Source organism: Melospiza georgiana, chromosome 5 (genome assembly GCF_028018845.1).
Source record: "Melospiza georgiana isolate bMelGeo1 chromosome 5, bMelGeo1.pri, whole genome shotgun sequence".
In the NCBI taxonomy this organism is placed as follows: domain Eukaryota; kingdom Metazoa; phylum Chordata; class Aves; order Passeriformes; family Passerellidae; genus Melospiza; species Melospiza georgiana.
Window position 1 is genome coordinate 7884112 of NC_080434.1, and position 19026 is coordinate 7903137.

General features: G+C 53.2%; 1 protein-coding gene and 1 long non-coding RNA gene across 2 annotated transcripts; one reads left to right on the forward strand and one right to left on the reverse strand.

The window, feature by feature from the left end:
* Positions 1 to 241: 241 nt before the first annotated feature.
* On the reverse strand, positions 242 to 6153 carry LOC131083941 (uncharacterized). Its single transcript, XR_009114494.1, has 3 exons — positions 5941 to 6153; positions 5475 to 5569; positions 242 to 375 (listed from the first exon to the last, which is right to left on the reverse strand). It is a non-coding gene; the product is annotated as an uncharacterized LOC131083941 (long non-coding RNA).
* An 817-nt stretch (positions 6154 to 6970) lies between these two features.
* On the forward strand, positions 6971 to 8973 carry HAND2 (heart and neural crest derivatives expressed 2). The gene is made up of 2 exons (XM_058024951.1): positions 6971 to 7525; positions 8502 to 8973. The coding sequence occupies exons 1-2, from the start codon at positions 6971 to 6973 to the stop codon at positions 8598 to 8600; spliced, it is 654 nt and encodes a 217-aa protein (XP_057880934.1). The 3' UTR covers positions 8601 to 8973.
* The last annotated feature ends 10053 nt before the right edge of the window (positions 8974 to 19026 follow it).

Sequence of the window (19026 nt, forward strand, 5' to 3'; positions counted from 1 at the left end):
CTGTTGATTGTATTTATATGTGTGCATGTGTATATATATATATATATATATATATGTGTGTGTGTGTGTGTGTGTGTGTGTGTGTGTGTGTGTGTGTGTGTGTGTATGTATACACACACCTGGACGGAGATCAAAATAAACTTTTAGGGAATACCTAATAAAAAGTGAGCACTGTCTCTCCCTAGAGGAGGGAAAAGGTGAGCTGCAGAAAAACAAAGTGTTGACTTAGTAAAATAAGTTCTGCAGGGTGATATAAAGTATTTATTTTTGTTGTCGCATTTACACCCACTCCTTTTGGCCGCAGCTCTGTTCCCCTCCAGGTCTGGGGAGGGGAACATGGCATTCACCTCTCCGTTTTCCAGCTTCTTAACTTTCCTGAAAAGAAGAATAAAGAATTATAATTTTTTTCCTTCTAAAGCGCAGCAAATAACTATTTTGTGTATCCACAAATAGGTCGTATCATCGCATCATCTGAACGAACAAATTACGGTATGCGGCCGTGCATTTCTAGTAAAATCTCCTATATTCTGTTTACATTATACCATTTCTGTTTGTAATTATTTTATTTTAATTTTATGTCACTTTTAACACAAGCCAGACCGGTTTTCCCTCCGTGTTTTGTACACAATGCTCTCTTTCTCGATAAGATGTTCTGTCCTATCTTTTCGCTTTTTTCTTTTAAAAAATGTTTATAGTTCCCCAAGAGCAATTCTCCAATATTTCACTCTTGCATTTTAAGGACTTGTCCCTGTCTTGCTTTATTTGTTTGTGTGAAATTTAGTTTGAAAGGAGATCAGAGAGAGCAGGAGGGGTTTGTAATAAGAGAATGACCAAGTGACCTAAAGGCTGATTATATGTCATTAACTGGAGACTTGGTGTATCCAAATTACCAAAAAGACCTCACTCAGCCAGATCAATTACACCGAGATACGCGTATAGGAACTGCCGCACGGGCTGATGCTGGCTTGCAACAAGTGTGCAGCCGACATTTGCGGGACTCAGCTGCTGAATTTTCGGACGAGCCCGTGTGCCGCAGCCCAACCCGGGCAGGCGGGAGCGGGCGCAGAGCTGCGGGCATGCGGAGCGAGGGACAGCGGCAGGACCACAGCGACATTTTGGGGATGTAGTTAGGGCCAAATTGCGGCTAATTTTCACTGCTCCAGAGGGATTTTTCTCCTAAGCCAAGCGAGGTTACCTTTGATCTATGAAGGCTCCCTAAACCCCAGCCTCGTTAAATGGAGACTTTCCATGAAGAATGACAATAGAAGTGTTGATTTTTGTTAACCTAAACACAAAACGATGCCAGCCTAGCCTTCTCCTTCCTCCACCGTCTGAACTTCAGATGCTGGACGACAAAATATTCGTTAATGAAGGCAATTACATTCGCGAGCTATTTCGTCAGAGTGGAGCTCAAGAGCAAATTAAGATGTTATTTCCCGGGAATACAAACAAATATTAAGTGGGAAAATAGCGTGTTTGTCTGTTTGCGTGTTCGTGTTTATACACACGCGTGCATGTGTAGGAGATGCACATAACAATTCCAATAAATAGAGACACACTGTGTTCACTGCCGACTTTTGTACGGTCTTTATTGCTATTCTTCTGACAAAGAAGGGCTCTTGGTTGGAACTCGTTATGTTTTCCTTTTCTTTCCCTGATTCCTGTCCAGGGTCTAAATGCAACTCTGGATGCTCAGTCACAAATATAAGCAATCCTCGAATAATTGCTTGCACATGCACTGGTGAAACGCGTAGGGTCCCGCGCTTACTGCCAATCATTGCAACTTACGAAATGATCAGTGTCTTGGTGTCTTGTTTTTTTCTCATCCCTGGTCTTCTTTTTTTTTCTTTTTTATTTTTTCCTCTTTTTTTTTTTTCTTTTTTTCTTTTTTTTTTTTTTATTTTAATACACAACGGCTGAGAGATTATCATGCCTGAAATATGTGGGCGTTCATTACCGATAATAGTAACGTAAACCAGGGTTCCTTCACCTCCAAGGGCAGCGATTAATTCGGGCCTGCTGGGCCCGATCCCGCCCTCTGCCCAGGGCGTTGAAATACAGGTTGTGCGAGCACAAGAGGGGGTGCAAGCCAGGCCCATTAGGCACAAGTCCTTTTCATTAACCCGCACTGACAGGTTGACCTCCAAATCATATTTCTCCGTGCCTCTTTTCAAAAATCCCTTTTCTTGCATGTTTATGCTCTTTCACGAACTCCTAAGCGACGCCCCAGATATAGGATGCATGGCATCCCTGGGACACGGGATGCTCCAGCATCCCTGAATCCACCCGACAATGATATCCCCTTTTCTGATACGCTTGGTCCCGGGTCAATGACATCATGCACTCTATAAATTCAAACCCGTCTCGGCTTTTCAAGCCGAGCACCGGGCGGCTGAGCGATGCGGTGGGCAGCCGGGGGAAAGGGAGAGTCGGCACCCGGGCACTCAGGGAGCTGCGGGAGGGAGAGACGCCGAGGGAGCTGCACGGCCAGGGCAGCGCATCAAAAGCACAGGACGGGGTGTCCTTGGGGTGCTTCCGTGTGTCTGATTATTTCTCGGCTTTAATGAAAATTGTGGAGGGACATCCCGGTGCTGCTGCACGGAGCAGGGATGGGTATGTCTGGCGTCGGTACCGGGCACCTCAGCGGTGCCTGCGGCTGCCCTGTCCGCATCATTGTCCCACGGCTTTCGGGCGCTCCTCAAAAGGAAGGTGCGCTCCAGCAGCAATGAGCGGGCTCGCTGCCCAGGCACCGGCGAGGCGCCTCTCTGCCCCTGGCCTGCTGCTCACAGGCCTGGCCCGGCGCAGTGTTCCCAGGTCAGCCAGCCCGGGAGTCCCCAGCAGATGTGGCTTTCCGACCACCCAGCGTCGGCATCTCTTCCCCGTTTCCATACGGTTTTCCCCGACTGATTCGGAGAAATTAGCTTAATTTGCAATTTAGCTCTAATTCACACAAGCCCGGCGGGGAGGAGGGGGGAGCGCGGCTCTATTGTTCTGTTATCCCAGCTCCCACCCCGCTCCCGGCCCGCAGGAGAGCAGTGACCTGGCGATAAGCGGCACGGCGGCGGAGCGCCGGGCCAGGGCAGGGCAGCGCAGGGGCGGCCCCGGTGGCGAGAGCGGAGCGATCCCCGGCCCCGCCGGCCCCGCCAGGGCTCCGGCCCCGCTCCCCGGCACACACCGGGGCCGAGGGCAGCCCCTTCCTCCCGCCGGCCCCGCGGCAGGGCTGGAGGGGCGAGAGCGCAGGGCACAGCTAACGATACAGCCCCCACACGCACCGATTCCCGAAAAAATAAAAGAAAATAAATTCTAAGCAGCGGGTAGAGGAAGAGAAAACCAGCCTCGGCACAGTCTCCACCGAAATTTCTTTATTATAGCGGGCTAGGAGAGTCCTGTTTGGCAGCGGAATCCAAATAAATCGCCGCCTAACATGCAACTATTTTGGCAGGGAAATAAAGTGACATAAGACTAAGGTTTCTTTTTCTTTTCTGGTTTTTTTTTCCTTGGTTTTTTTCTTCTTTTTTTTTTTTTTTTAACCATATGATTTGTGCACGAAAAAAAATCTAATCAAATCAATAAGTGTAAGATTGGTATAAATGATGGTGCTTTTAGCGGACTTTGAGCATAGTATCGGGAAAGGTACTTTGAGCTGCAGCGTTTTTCAACGTTTTTCCCATCATGGCTTGTAGCCTTTTCCAAACAGAAAAGGCTACAACACATGATGGGAAATCCTGAGCATTTAAAAACTGAGGGAGGACAAGAGAGTTGCATTTGCTCTGAAACTCGCTTAATAAAACTCATAAATAACTGCTGGGATAAGAGGGAAATATATATATAAGATCCTTCTGGGTGCTTTATCTAGACATCCTCTTTCTCCAAAGTTAATTAAGCAATCACGACTCTAGCTTTGGAGACTGGTGTTCTGATCGATATCTCCTGTATATTTTATTACTTTTTCTCTGTCTCATGTTTTCCGTTTCCTTCATCATTGGAGATGCTATCAGAGCGACCGTAGTGTCTTGTCACAGAGCCTGTCACAGTCGCAGTCTAACCTGCAGTGTGTCGCAAAGCTCGTACACAAGCAGGGAGAGTGTAAAGAAACACACGCCCGTTTACAAGCCAGTACAACTTTCCGGCCTCGACAAGGTCCAGTTCTTCTTCCCATCAGGAATATATCGCAGCAAAACAAAGCTGGAGAAACGGGGTGGGTTTCCAGGCTGCGCCCTGCAGACATATCATCCCAAACGGCGGGGACACTCTGCCTGGCCGCTCCAGGGCTCTGCCTGCACGCTCTGCCCACGGCCTTCCTTACATTTAAAAATCCACACTGCAGACACGTCCCTTCCTCGGGATAACACAATAAATACACGTGTGCTTGTGCATATATAGATACAGATATCCATCAGCGGGCTACAAGCATGTGTGTGTACGTATAAGATATATGTGTATATACATCAATTCTACATCTGGACTAGTTTTTCACTCTCGTACTCAGTTTACACCCAGACGCTCACACATATGTGAATATGCTTATAAAAACCTACGCCTGCATGTCTGCGCTCCGTGCGCGTCTCCCCTTTGGGTCCGGCTCCGCTCTCCCGTCCTGCCGAACCGCGGGGCCAGCACTGTCCCTCGCCTTTAGCATTCCCCCGAGGAAGCAGCCCCGGGTAGGACAGCAGGCTGCTCCTTGGCTGCCGGCCTCACCCGCGGGGACCGTCCGCTGCCTGCAGGGCATTCCCGGCCGGGAGCCGGCGGACGCACCCGCAAAGCCCCCGCTCCCAACAAGCGGCCCTGTACCAAGCAGCCCTCTCACACCGGGACCGCCCGAGCTCAGCCTGCCTCCTCTCCCCGGGCATCGAGCTGATTTTCGCTCTCTTCCCAGCACCCAGCGCTTCCCCCGAGGTACCCCCGCAGCCTCTGCAGAGGGGCCGGACAGCGCCTTAAGCTGCTGCAGAAATTGGACCACAGTTCTTGCTGCCTTCTTTCGCAGACTCCTCCATCTCTATCTTTCTCCTTCTTTAATTTATGACCTCTCAGCTCCTGTTGACACAGTTTTCCACACGGCCTATATTGCAGAACTGCGTTACAATACACGCCGAATCAGCCCAGGCGTCAGCCAGCACAAATAAGAGTGGGTATTTGGTATTTCGCAGCTATTTAGTAATGCTCGGCTCCATCTGAGGATGACAACAAATGCACCTCGCCTCCGAGTTATCCATGAGTTACAGCTTGAGATTAATTTTTCTTTTGTAATATCTTCAAGCTTACTAAAGCAAAGCACCTAAATAGCTACAGGAGATTTCCTCCTTGGCCTGGATGCTAAGCAAACATTTAACTATTCCCTTTCGATAACATCTGCTTTCCGCAGATGCTGGTCTTTTTTATCGCAGAAGCAGGAATGCTGAGAAATATTTATATATTTGTTAGTAAAAGCTAGAAAATTAGCTCGGAACATGCTGGAAAAATATTCGGTTACTTACCCATCACACCAGCTCAAAAAGCATGAGACGGATTTCAGGCGATTTTTGAGCCACTCGCGTGAAGGCTGGTGGAGGCGCACAGGACAGGCAGTAAGCTGGAAAAGAATCAGTTAGAGTCGGGCTTATTGTTATTGTCTCAAAACAATTCTTACAGGGCCACCCCCGTCCAAGCCCCGAGCGCTCCCTGCCCCGGCCAGCCGGGTCGCCAGGCGGGTGACAGGCGAGGCAGAGCCGCTCCGCCGCCCTCCTCACGGAAACAGTGATCTCGTGGTGTGCATTAACAGCGATACGGGCAGGAGCCGGAGCGCTGCTGGGCATGCCTGCAGCAGCCGGGCACCGATGAAGTGCCCTCCGAGCCGGTTTAATTTGTTCCTCTCCCGGACCGGCACAAAACGCTTTGCCAAAGCAACCTCAGAGCCCATTCACATAGACTTTTGCCAATAAACTTCTGGGATCCATACTGTACCTGGTTTGAGATTATCCGATATTTAAGTTTTAACGAGTTTGTAGGGGGGTTTTGTTGTTCGGGGTTTTAAAATTTTTTTTTTAATGCAGATTTTACTGTAAGGCATCTGCTAAACACTTGCATTAACCTCTGCCTCCATGATAATTTTTCCCCCCTTGTTTTAATTACATTAGGGATGCGGAGGGGCAGCCAATCCTAAAAGAGAAGCTCGGCAATTAGCAGAGCGAACATCAAAAAGTTTTATTGCGGAGGGCGGCGGGCTCCGCCCCCGCCCCGGCCATTGGCGGCCGCCGCTTCTGACGACATATATTAACCCGAGCGGCCCTAAACATGTAGCTGTACATGGAGATCGGGCCGGGGAGCCCTGCCAGTGCCCCGCGCCGCGCCGAGCCCCGCCGCCGCCCGCCGCCGCCGCGCCCGGCCGAGCGGCGCGGATGCCCCAGAGGAGCGCCGGGGCGCTGAGCAGCGCGGCGCGGCGGGCAGGGATGCGAGCGCCCGCCCAGCACTGACGGCCCCGCCGCCGCGCAGGGCAGAGCCAGCGCCGCCCGCCCCGAGCCGGGGGCGCATGGAGGGGGGCCGCGTGTAAGTACCACCCGGCCGGGCCGCGGCGGACTTGGCGAGAGCGGAGGGAAGCAAGAGGCGAGGAAGATCCCAAGCTGGGAAGCCAAGCCATTTTTGTTTTGGTCGACATCTCTCCGTAGTTTTGTTCTTTTTTTTTTTTCCTTTTTTTTTTTTTTTTTTTTTTCTGTGCGCGCTTCCTCGAAGACCCGGCCCCGGGCGAGGAGGAGGAGGAGGTGGAGGCACAACGCATGAGCGGCGGCGGCGGCGCCCGGGGAGGGGGGATCGCTCGGGCACCCGCGGGGACTCTGCAGCAACGCCCTATGGAGAGGCAGCGGGCAGCGGGGCAGTGCTGAGGGGTGAGCGGCGGGCAGCATCTCCCGCCGCTGCGGCGGGGTGGGGGGCGGGCGGGGAGGGGAAGCCTGTGTTTTGGGGCCCGGGGGGGCGGGGTGGGGTGCTCTAGGGAGCGGGGATGAGTCTAGTGGGCGGCTTCCCCCACCACCCGGTGGTGCACCATGAGGGCTACCCTTTCGCTGCCGCCGCCGCCGCCGCCGCCGCCGCCGCCACCCGCTGTGGCCACGAGGAGAACCCCTACTTCCACGGCTGGCTCATCAGCAGCCACCCGGAGATGTCCCCCCCCGACTACAGCATGGCTCTGTCCTACAGCCCCGAGTACGCCAACGGGGCGCCGGGCATGGACCACTCCCATTACGGGGGGGTGCCGCCCGGGAACGGCCCGCCCGGGCTCGGGGGGCCCCGGCCGGTGAAACGCAGGGGCACGGCGAACCGCAAGGAGCGGCGCAGGACTCAGAGCATCAACAGCGCCTTCGCGGAGCTGAGGGAGTGCATCCCCAACGTGCCCGCAGACACCAAGCTCTCCAAGATCAAAACCCTCCGTCTGGCCACCAGCTACATCGCCTACCTCATGGACCTGCTGGCGAAGGACGACCAGAACGGGGAGGCGGAGGCTTTCAAGGCAGAGATCAAGAAGACAGACGTGAAGGAAGAGAAGAGGAAGAAAGAGCTGGTCAGTGCCTCGGAGCGGTTCGGGGCGGGACGGGGCGGGGGAGCCGCGCAGGGGAGGCTGCTCGGTCGCCCTTCGGCGCCCCGTGCGAGCGCACCCGGCTCCTCTCTGGGCAGAGCCGCCGGGGAATGTCCGTGGGGGACACCTCGGTCCCCCGGCCCCTGGCCGTAGCTGCGGGCCTAAAGCGGGACCGTGCACAGCCGGGAGCGGCCGTCGGCCTCCGGATCCGACCCGGAGGCTGAGAGCAGCCGCGGGGAAAAGGCGGCCGCAGTAGGGGCCCCCGGGGAGGCTGTTCCCGGGTGCTGCTTGTCCCGTATCCCAAACTCTGATCTCGCAGGAGGCAAGCCTCTGCTCTCTTAAATGGAAATGTGTAGGCATGATTACCTGCTAAGCCCAGCCCGGCTTTAAGCCTTCGGCAAGTCCGAGGTTCGCAGCGAGAGGCTTTCCTGCCTCTGCACTCCGCGCTTCAGCCTTTTCGATTCTTAACGGGAGGCTCGGTTTAGGCCGGGCAGCGCAAGCCCCGTTCCGTGCAGGCCCCACGGCGCGCTCGCGGGTGACCGATTCCGCATGTGTTACCGGCTTTGCCCCGGTACATACCGGTGCCCGGCTTCTCCCCGCACTCAGGGAGAGCCTGGTTTAGGGGAGGCCTTATCGCAATCCCCGTGGACGGCTGGCGCTTCTCAGCCCCCAGCCCCGCGCTCCGGCCCGGCAGAGCAGCGGGGTGGCGCGGAGCGGGAATTGCCCCGCCACGGGCCCGGCGGCGGCGGCTTCTCCCGCGGCGAGGCGCCGTGGATGGAGGTCCCCGTGATGCCTCTCGAAGCCCGCAGGCCTCGATGGGCTCGGGTCTCCTCGTAGCTTTCGATGTCGAAGCAGAGCAGATGCGACCTAGAAAGGGGAGGAATATATCTAACTTTTTTTTTCTCTCCTCTCCCCCTTCTGTTTCTCTCTCTCTCTCTCCCCTCGCATCCTGTCTCCCCAGAACGAAATCTTGAAAAGCACAGTTAGCAGCAACGATAAGAAAACCAAAGGGAGGACTGGCTGGCCGCAGCATGTCTGGGCTTTGGAGCTCAAGCAGTGAGCACGGCAGGACTGGAGGAGCCGTCCTCTTAGTCTCGGTAGTGAGCTCTCCTCTGAGGACTCTTTGTATTTGGAATAATCCAGTTTATTTATGTGCAATTTCTCCCCCAACCCCCCAAAATGTGGATATTTGAAGGAGAGGGAAAAAGCATTCCATATATGAAGAGGAAACTCCAGCTTGGTAAGGGGTAACGTCTCTAAATGTTTCGTGAATGTTATTTGCTCTGTATAAAAACACGTGGGGAAAACAGAACCGTAGAAAAGGAAAAAAAAAAATCCCTCCCTGGCATTAGTGTGTATGTGAAGTGTATCTTTAATACTTGGCCTTTTGGATATAAATATTCATGGGATTATAAAGCTATATTTCAACAAAAGCAGTTGCACCAATGTTTCGATTGACTCGGTATTTAGTGTTGTAATTTTGTTGTGGTCGTTCAGTATTTGAAGATGTTTTCAACAGTTATTGGTTATGTGCACTTCCGTCCGTAAGGGAAAAAGTGAAATCTAATTAATATTGAAGGTGTAAACGTTGTAAGTACTCAATAAACCACTGTGTGTGTTTTTTACAAAACAAAAGAAAAAAAAAAGAAAAAGGAAAAAAAAAAAAAAGAAAATCCAAATCTTTTTATGTTTTATACCTCAAAATGTTTTGAATAACAGCGTTGTTTATGGCTTTTTTTTTTTCATAATATTTAAAATATTCGGAAGTAAACTAAATTATAAAGATGGCTCCTAATTTTATTTTTAAGCAAGTGACTGAATGAAAGGAGGGCTAGAGGGAGGGACGTCTCAGCCCCCCGTGAGTGTTGAACAGAACCCGGCGGTTCATCCGAACAGGAATTCCTTGCGGTGGTGTTCTCCATGCAGGGGACCCGCTGGGAGCGGGAAGCGGACGCGGGCGCAGGCGGCGGCGCCTCGGGAGCGGCGGAGCCGCGCGGTTTCCGCGCTCCGCGGTGCCCGCACAGGGGCCGGGGCAGGCCGGGGAGGCTGGCGGGCTGAGCGCGGAGTGCTTGTGCAGCAGGGAATTTTACGTCAAGGAGGAAAGAGCGAACAAGGCAAGGGATTTGCGGGGGTCTGGGGGGGGAGGTGGGGAGGGTGTGCTGTAGGGAATAGGTAAGATTTACAATGAGCTACGATGAACTTAATATTAACTTTGTGGTTCCTAAAACTCTCCTGGGTTGCACGTTTCCAGTACGCCACAGCGAGTACAATTATTTCTAACCTTTTTTATCCAGCTGCAAACTGCAGCAGCTCATGCTGTCTCTTTTTAGAACGTTCATTGCTTCACCAACAGCATCTTTCTTCCCTTAAATATTTCTTTAAATATTTCTCCCTGTCTATCGACTCCTTTACAAGGATCCCGGTGCCAGTCTGATGGCTTTTCTGCTCCCCAGTACCAGGGCGAGCTGCAGAGTTCAATGCTGGGAAATGCATGGCATCCTTCTGTATCGTAGGCATGCAAGGAGAAAATGAATGGTTTTCACTAAAGGAAGCTGGTCTAGGTGTTTTTTGTCCATTCCTGATTAAGGGCAATGTTTTCCACCTTTTCCGTAATAACATTAGGGCTCGTATTTTAACGTTTTCCGTAAATCACCTCTGCTTAAACCAAGCTGGGTCTCTCTCCAGGTCCAGGGCTGCATACCTGCCGGCCTTCCCGTGCCACCGCGCCTAAGGAAGTGGTTCCAATCAGACCCAGCAGTAAGCGTAGGTAGATGTGCAATTGCCCATAAAAAGATAAGGGAGCCCCTGCGCCGCTTCGCCGCCCCTGCTGACAGTGGGGAGGTTGCGGGGTTACAACAACCAGACAAAAGTGATGTGCCCTCCCTCCCGTCGGGTCAGGCAGCCCGGCTCTGCTATCCGGCCTGGGTCTGTGTTTACAGACACTTGCCTCTGTTTATAACACTTGGGGAGAAGAATCTGCCCCCTTGTTTGCTTTTCCATGCCTATTAGTTGCCCAGCTGATGATCTGGAGCTCCTCGCAACTCTGCGTTCCCTGCTCAAACAATTTTTTTTGTTTGGTTTGGTTTTGGGGTTTTTTTTGTTTTTTGTTTTTTTGTGGCGGCACAGGAAAAAATAAAAGGGGTGAGGGGTGGCTGCGAATGCTGCGGCGGGGCACCCCATGGGCAGCCTCTCTGCAAGTGCTGTGTCTTCCCTCGACCGAGTCAGCGGGTTGCAACTCCCCCGGGGGGTGCGCTAGGGCCGGCGAGCGGCTCCGATATCCAATCTCCGAATTGGAGAGAAATCGCCTGTCCAATATTTCCACATTAATAATTTTATGGTTTTGTAACGTCAGTTTATCAGAACAGGGAGCCCCTCTGAATCCGCTAAGGAGGATTGCTTTTAATTGCTCACTAACGAGGATGTTGCTATTTTCCCAGGAGCAGCCATTCCCGCAGCTAAATCACAGGAGCCCTAGACAGACCGGAGCCGACAAAAATGTAGGTTTTGACGTTAAAAGCTAAATGGGGAAGCAGAAGGTAAATTGATGGTAGATGGGGATGTCAGTGCCCTGGCCTCAGCTCTGCGCCGGCGGAGCCGGGGCCTGATAACAGCGGAGAGCTGCGCCCCGCATCCTGCCCGCACCGGGGGCACCGGCATCCCGCCCGTCTCTCCGGTGATTCCTCGGGGCCAAAACATTTTTGGGAGCTTTTACCGAGGTTAAAGGCACGTAAGAGGAGGGATAGCAGCCTTTCCCACCCTGCAACTTTTCTCTGTGGGTGCAGGGAGGAAGAGAGAAGGGAGGGCAGGGTGGAGAGCACCCGTGCCGCTGAAGCCCTGTCCCCTCAGATTGACTCACGGATCCGTGTTTTAGCCTTGTAGCCTCTTTTCACGGCGAAGGGAGCGAGGCCCTCTGCTATCTTTCAAGAGAGCACAGCATTTTAATTTTTCTCTCCCCTTGGAAAGGAAGAGAGACCCAGCTGCCCCGGGTGCCGTCCCTCTCCCTTACCTCCCGGGAGCGGCCCCTCGCTTCCCGGGGTGCGGCCCCGGAGCAGCGCCGTCACCCCTGGCAGGGGGCAGGGACCCCCCCAGCGGCTGCGTGTCCCCTGGGGCCCCGAGGCAGACAGCAGCCTGCATTTTAGAGCTCGTCGGGATTTTGGGAAGCGGGGACGCAGCGAGGGGCCGGCTCTGCGCTCCGCTGCTGGCAGCGAGCCCATCGGGCACTGGCAGCACCGAGTTTTGGGGGACTCTGCAACATGCGGGACCTCGCTGCTATCAGATGTGTACGCCATGCCTGCACCCCGGCAAGCAAGAGAGAAAAAAAATGTGGTGAGGTTTTTTTTTCCTTCGTTTTGCTTAGTTTTGTGGTCTGGGGAATTTTTTTCCACACATACTCCCCTCTCCCCCGTGATTCCCAGGAGATCTTCTTTGCCTCAAAAGACTATTGCAATAACTATTTCTCGTTTGATATCGTTGTCAAAGAGGTGCAACGGGGCCTCTCGGCCGAGCCAGACACCCCCAGAGCGAGCGCTGGGCCATAGCGGGATATAAACAGGACTGGGGGATGCCATGGAGACAGCATGAACTTGAAAGGTGGGCAGGGAGGTGGGGAGAAAAGGTTAATAGTGAAACCTCTAAGCAAAATATCCTCCTTTTGCGCTTGGAAAACTAACCTTAATCCTCCTTTTCCACACGTACTCTCCCAGCGACTCACAAATACCCCCAGAAGAAATCTCCAAGTAGCGATGGGAAGGAAACGCATTTTGCACGCCTACAGACATAATCGCCTCTGCTGTATCAATGTTTTATATATTTTTAATTTGGGATTTTTCTTTTTCCCGCGGTCCATGAAATACATGCCTTTGCAAACTAGCTCCCATCTTTTCTATTTCTAATTGGCCAATTACTGTTCAGCTGTTTCAACTTGTCACATACAATGGCGAGTAAAGCAGAGTTGTTATCTGAATTATATATTCGCATAAATTTTAGCAAAGCCGAGTGATGCGCGGGGCCGGCGGATTTCTGAGGTTCCCTGTGCCTGCCTCCTTCCAAACCAGCGTGGTGTGTGTCTCCCTCTTCCTCAGTTTTCCCTCCCCCCAACCCCGTTTTCCTCTAGAAATACCATTGCTTTGATGATGCGATTTTAGAGCATTGATTACAAATTTATTCTCAGACACTATATAAGTCTTTATATCTGCTATTAGAGACATCTGGGAATGATTAGAGCCGTCCCTCCCCCGGCTCTGCTCCCTCTATCTTGCAGCGAGGAGCGAGAGACATGTTGACGTCAGATCAGACGGCTCGGAGCCATCCTGCTCTCCGCTTGGGTGTAATCACGGCCGCGCTTTCCAAGCCCGGCCGGGCCGCGGCACCAGCTGGGATGCGGGATGCGGGATGCGGGATGCGGGATGCGGGTGCGGTGGGACGCGGCACCCCGGCCCCGAGGCTCCTCGGCGCATCCCGGTTCTGAGCGCCGAAGGCTCCGACTCCTCTGAGTTTGTTTGCTGCCGAGGTTGTTTGTTTATTTGTCTGTTTGGGAGCTCGAGAAAGCAAAAGCGGTGCGTTCCTGCTCCCCATGCACCCCGCTTCCCCAGCCGCCGGGCCAGCTCTTGCTTTATCTCAGCCCGATTTCTCCCAGCGCATTCGCTCACGGCGCTGTCTTCCAAAATAAATATCGAGCCCGGCACATTTCCACCTTGTGTTTTGGCAGGGAGAAATTAGCCAAACAAAGCGGGCAGCCGCAGGCGCGCCGACACCCCGTTATCCCAAGCGGTGCTCAGGTTTAGGAGGAGCCGGGAGAGCTGGAGGCTGCTGCGAAACGAGACGGCTCCTAGCCAAGGGCAGTGCTGCTGGCAGGGAGATGGCTTTGCACCTGCTATTAAATCCTAATGAATCGCCTCTAATTGGGAGCGGGGGCTGGCTGACGGTCACGCTGAACAGGCAGCCTTGGCTCAGCGGGACACAAAACCACGTTCGATGCGCTTATTTTGACAAAATTTTTATTTTACGATTTTTTTTTTATGTTTCGTATCACTCTATTTTTTCCCCCCGAGGAGATAAAAAAAAAAAACAAAAAAAAAAAAAAAAAAAAAAAAAAACCAAAAAAACTGAATAAATGCAACTTAAGCCTCCACTGGCTGTCCGCAGTCTTGGACGGCTGACACTTGTCCAGCTGTACATCACAATCAGTGCTACTAGCAGGAAGGACGGGCGAGGGGGTGGATGAGAAAGCAGTTGATCTCGTCTCCAGAGGAAAAAGATAATGCTAGACGATTTATCTGAAGGATTAAATTCTCGCGGTAAAATACGCTTGCCAGGAGGAGGGAGAAAAGAAAAACAAAGCCCCATGTGACCCTAAAAATAAATTTAAAAATACTTCCATTTCTTTGTTCCAGCAGAATAGAATAAAATAAACCCCCTAAGATACCGCAACGCTCCTCTGTGTCTATCTGTAATCTCGAAAGGAAAAGGAGCATTTCCTTTCTGAATCAGTGCGAACGGTATGCTGTGGGCTCGGCTTCCCACCACAGCCGCCGGCCCAGGGAGTCGGGCGGGAGTAAGTGAATTTTTAAAATGCTGTTGAAGTAAAGGGAAAAAACCCAAAACAAACAAAAAATATAACAAAAAAAAAAAAAACCAAAAAAAACCAAAACAAAAAACCCAAACAAACAAAAATAAAACCACAGCAAAATCCTATTTCTCCCTCTGTGGGAGACCCCTGACTGGTGGCGGCTCTGCGGCGGGGCTGGGGCTGTGCTCCCGGCACCTCTCCCCGGGGAGTCAGATCCCTGTCCCGAGGCAGGAGCCGTCTCCGCGCCGGGAGAGGCCGTGCGGATCCTGCCGGGGCGAGGGGCGGCTGCCCCGGAGCGGCCCTCTGGGAACAGCAGCGGTGTGTGAGCGGAACAATGGGGATCAGCGGGCCCGCATCCCCGAGCCCTTCCGCTGCTAGCCGTGGAGGCTGTTCAAAGCAGAAACGAGCCCCTCCGTTGCCCAAAGGACATTTTTCGGTAGAAAAATGTACAGTTCGATTTTAATGCGGAGCAGTAGGGCGGTTTCGCCGGTCCCGTCTGTTGAGCGAACATGTGGGGGTAATAGAGAGGCCGACTCTCCTATAGGGGTCTCTATTCGCATGCCGTATGTGGCTATGGGCTGCAACAGCTGCTTATAATGAACTCCTTAAAAAAGATAAATACATGTGCAAACCCAGAGAAGCTTTCTAAAACTGGCCTAAAAGACAATGAAATGTCCTGCCAGAAAATACAGGAGGCGGAAGAGATTTAAAAAAAAAAAGAAAATAACAATTAGGCGCTCCCCGCACAAGCCTGCAGCCTTGGCAGCGCTGCCCGCAGCAGGACCCGGGCCCGGGGGTGCGGGGGGCTCGGGGGGCTCGGGGGGCCGTGGGGGACGGAGGGAGGAGGCGGTGTCGGCAGCTCTCTGGCAGCGGCGAGCCGGAGCGCACGGCCCGGCCTTGACTGCCCCGCTCCCGAATCTGGTTCTCATAGAGCCGCGCAGTAATTACCTAAAGCCGTAACTGTCTCCGAAATTATTCATTAAAGTCATTCCCGGGAATCTGGCGTGGCGAGGGCCTGCATTTATGGCCTTTGCGCCCTCCGAGCGTGGCAGCATCTCTCGCCTTTCGTCCTCGGCGGCCGAGCGCTCAGCGTGGCGAAGAGGAAGGGGGAGACAGGGTTGCTCTCTCTCGCCTTCCCCTCGGTGTATTTGTTTGCGGGGGCTCAGGCTGCTTTCCCCCTTTTGGCAAAGGAGCGCGGTGCAACCCGGCAGATACCTTGGGAGCGAGGAGGGTATTTTGGGGAGTTGCAGTGTTGTGCGGAAGATCATGTCTGTGCCCTGTGGTGCTGTCAGCAGTGACAGATCCCAGATGCCGTCGCTACTGTATGGCAGATTGAGTTTCTCAGCAGAAAACTCTCTCCCTCCCTCCCAAACGTCTTCAAAAACCTTCTCCAGATACTGCGGGTCACTTCGGCTCAAACGGGGAGAGAAAGGGGGCAAAAAAGGCTTTTCCTCTCTCCCCCCTCTCTCTTCCTCCCGCCGGATCTCTCTGGGGTGCGCGGGGGGCCATGACCCGGTCCTTGTGCGCCCGGGGGGCTGAGGGGTCCCCTCTCACCCCCGTCCTGCCGGGAGCCCGTCGCCGAGCCCGGGGACCGCCGTGCAGGTAAGCGGGGGCGGCGGGAGCGGGGCCGGCGGCCGAGGCCATCCCGGGGCCGGTCCCTCCTGCCCCGGTCGGATCTGGCTGCCTGAAAGGAGTTTCCCGAAGCTGAGGTGTGCCCATGTCCCAGCCGCGGGGATGGGGTGGGAATGGGGGGACAAGGCAGACCCCTGTCCGTGTCCCACCAGCAGCCGGGACTCGGACTGTGGGGATGGCTCTGGGGACTCTGAACGGGGCACCGGAGGAAGAGCTGGAGGAGCGGGGCAAGCTGCCCGGCGGGAGCTGGGAGCACCCCCGGCCGGCTTGCCAGGAGCCAGGAGGACGGGCCAGCTGCGAGTCCACAGGGGCCGGCAGCCGGTGTCCCGGTAAGCGGCGGAGGTCGGGACATCCCCCCCTCTTCCCTCCTCCCCGCTTTTATTCACCTCTTAAGTGCAAGAGGCTCGTGTTTTAACAGCTCTGTCTCTCCGAGACTTATAATGAATTGCAATATTCCCGTTCTCCCACTGCCATAAAATATTGATGTCACCCGAGTGCCCAAATCTGAGGCAATCGGCTGGAGGGTCTGCTGGAGTTCTTCTCCCGCTCCGTGCAAATGGGTCAGTGCTTGAGGGCTCGCTGTGGACCGTGGTTGTGTAGCTCTCTCCTCCCTGCCTTAGAGAGGCGATGCCCGCGCAATGTACGGCACCAGGGAGAACTCCTGTCCGTGAGCGAGCCCCCAAAACCCTTCTCAGGATCGCGGGAAGGCGCACTGCTCCCGATGGGCGATTTCGGTGTGGCAGCCCCGGGGTCGGAGTAACCCCTTGAGGAGCGCTCCGGACATTTCGTTTGTGCCTGTTGGAAACGGTTCCAACTAACCCCTCTCTCGGTCCTTCCTTCCCCAAATGAATTGAAAGGCTTTAATTCAACCGCTCGCACACACCCTCCCCCCCACCCCTTCCCTTTTGTCTTTTTTTTTTTTTTTTTTTTTTTTTTTTTTTTAAGGCAACTCTTGCCTTTAGCAGCAGTATAATTGTGACCCTGCCTGATCCACAGAGCCTCCTGTTGGGAGCAGTTAGCTGTGGCTGCATTAGGCCAAAGGACCTCCCAAGTGGCGGTGGCCTGGGTGTCATAGCAAGGGACTCTGCACATTGTCCATTCTTTCTCATCAAAGTCCCAGGCACCGTGGAGCCAACAGTTTGGCGAAGAAGGAAAATAGTAAACAAGCCTTTCCTCTCCCTTCCCAACCCAGCAGCCCCGAGATCTTCCTGGGACATGGAAAAGGGAACAAACTTTTTCATAACTTCAGTTCTACGGTGTGATTTACATTTCCGGCTGCTCTGTCAGAGTGGCAGTAATTTACAGCCTGATAAAAAACACTTTTACAACACCAGAACATGTTCAAGTGGTGGGTTACTACGCAAAATTTACTTTTTAAAATAAGACACGGACAAGAAAAAAAAATTCGGTTTCCTGCCTTTTCTCCACCATGGCTTTTTTGAAGAGTCAAATGGGTTGAAGTTGTAGTGTAGGCAAAAGAAAAAAAAAAGAGTAGGAGCAGGCTGAAGAAAATAGGCATGAAGTAAATCTGGGGCTTTTGTTTATATGCTGTGTATTATACGTCCAAGTCTGTCCTATTTCTCTAAGATTTTCGTTTAACGGATACTTAATATTATTGTGCTCTCTGGCCAAACCCTGCTAGTCTTGCCCCAGGGATTGCTTTCATTTAGCCAAGTAGCTATTGTGTTTAAACAATTTCTTTCCTTTAATAATTCATTTCTTCTCGGGAGCCTAAAATCGAGTGGGTCTGGTAGCGTTTATGAAAGGGGAAGCATCTTTTATTCGGTTCTAAAACCGGGGTAATAGCGTTATCCCTTCCTGAGGAGCATCCAGCCAGGCTTCTTCACCGGGGCAGGGCAGGACGGGTCTGGAAACTAATGTACAACATCCCTATCCTGGTAGGAACGATAAAGTTTAGTAAATTACAAATATGTGAATTTGGCAGACAGTTAGGGATGAAAATGATCAAACGACTAAGAAAAAAGAACCAAAAAGAAAAAAAGGCAAGCAATGAATAAACCACATGTAGCAGTTGCTGCTTTCATGACTTTGGTAATTATTTACACCTGAATCATAGTTTACTCCAGCGACGGTTTCGAAAGTAAACCTTTAAAGAATTTAATTATTTCCAGTTTTCAGCAATAGAGATGAAAAAAAAAAGAGAGAGAGAGAGAGAGAAAAGTAGGTTAGTGAGCAACTGCTGTCTCCCGAGCTCTCATAAAAGGCTTTATGTGCGTTTCCATCCCAAAGACACAAGCAGCCCTTCCGCGTCCCCTCCTCCCATCCCGACAGGAGCGCTCACCGTCATCTGTGCGCGCATTTACGGCCTAAAGAGAGAGTCCTGAGCGTCACATGGGACGGTGCCCCTGTATATATATATACACAAATATATATATATGTATGTATATAAATATATATACACACACACACACTTACATTTGCCTATGCGTGTGCGTTCAGTCGAGGCACAGCACTGAAGCACGTGTGGGTGAACTCCCTGGCTCCTTCCTTGGGCTCTATAATAGCTCTGTTATTTTTGCTAAACGATCAGGATGGCTCTACGTGACCCTTTGCCGTTTAAAACCATTTTCTATCATTGCACGTGTGCCGGGGGGGGCAGGGGGATGGATGGGGAGTGGGGAGGAATCGACAAGTCATTGAGAATAACCGGGAGAGCCTGTGATGCACAGCGCGTTTTATCTTTATTTAGGCAGCACGTCGTCGGCAGGACGGCCTGAGTTTCCATGCGCGACAGGGGCACGGAGCACACCCATCCTCGGGGAGGTGCAGGGGCAGGGAACCCTCTCTTTCCCCTGCTGCCGTGTCCTGCGTGTGAATTCCGCACTTTCTGGGGAAATTTCAAAACAAGAAAACAACAATAACAACAATAACAAAAAAAAGGCTCTGTCTCCGTTGCCGGAGCTGCTCTGCCACCCTGGCTGGGGCGGTGCGGTGGTCTCGGGCAGCAGCCCCGGGGCCGGGACCCGCTGTCTGTGCCCGAGCCCCTCCTGCCGTGGGCACTGCGCTGAGCTGCCAGCTGCGAGGGCTCCCAACATTGCCCTGCTCTCCCCCCGTGAACCCACCGCGCCCTGCGGGCCGGGGCTGCCTTGGCACCCTCCGTAGGGCACCCTCGTGTGCACTGATCCCGGGCTGGCGTTTAGAGGGCTCTGCAGAAGCAGTTCGCTCTTAGGAAAGCGGCTCTGGCTTGGCTGCGGTGCGAGCCCCGGGGTACAAGGGAGGGGAGACGAGCCCGTGGTTTGGAGCTCGGGCTCCTGCAGGCTGCCGC

Coding starts and splice junctions, on each gene's coding strand:
- HAND2 (XM_058024951.1), top strand. CDS start 6,971: ATGAGTCTAGTGGGCGGCTTCCCCCACCACCCGGTGGTGCACCATGAG. Junction 7,526..8,501: donor AGAAGAGGAAGAAAGAGCTG/GTCAGTGCCTCG, acceptor CTGTCTCCCCAG/AACGAAATCTTGAAAAGCAC.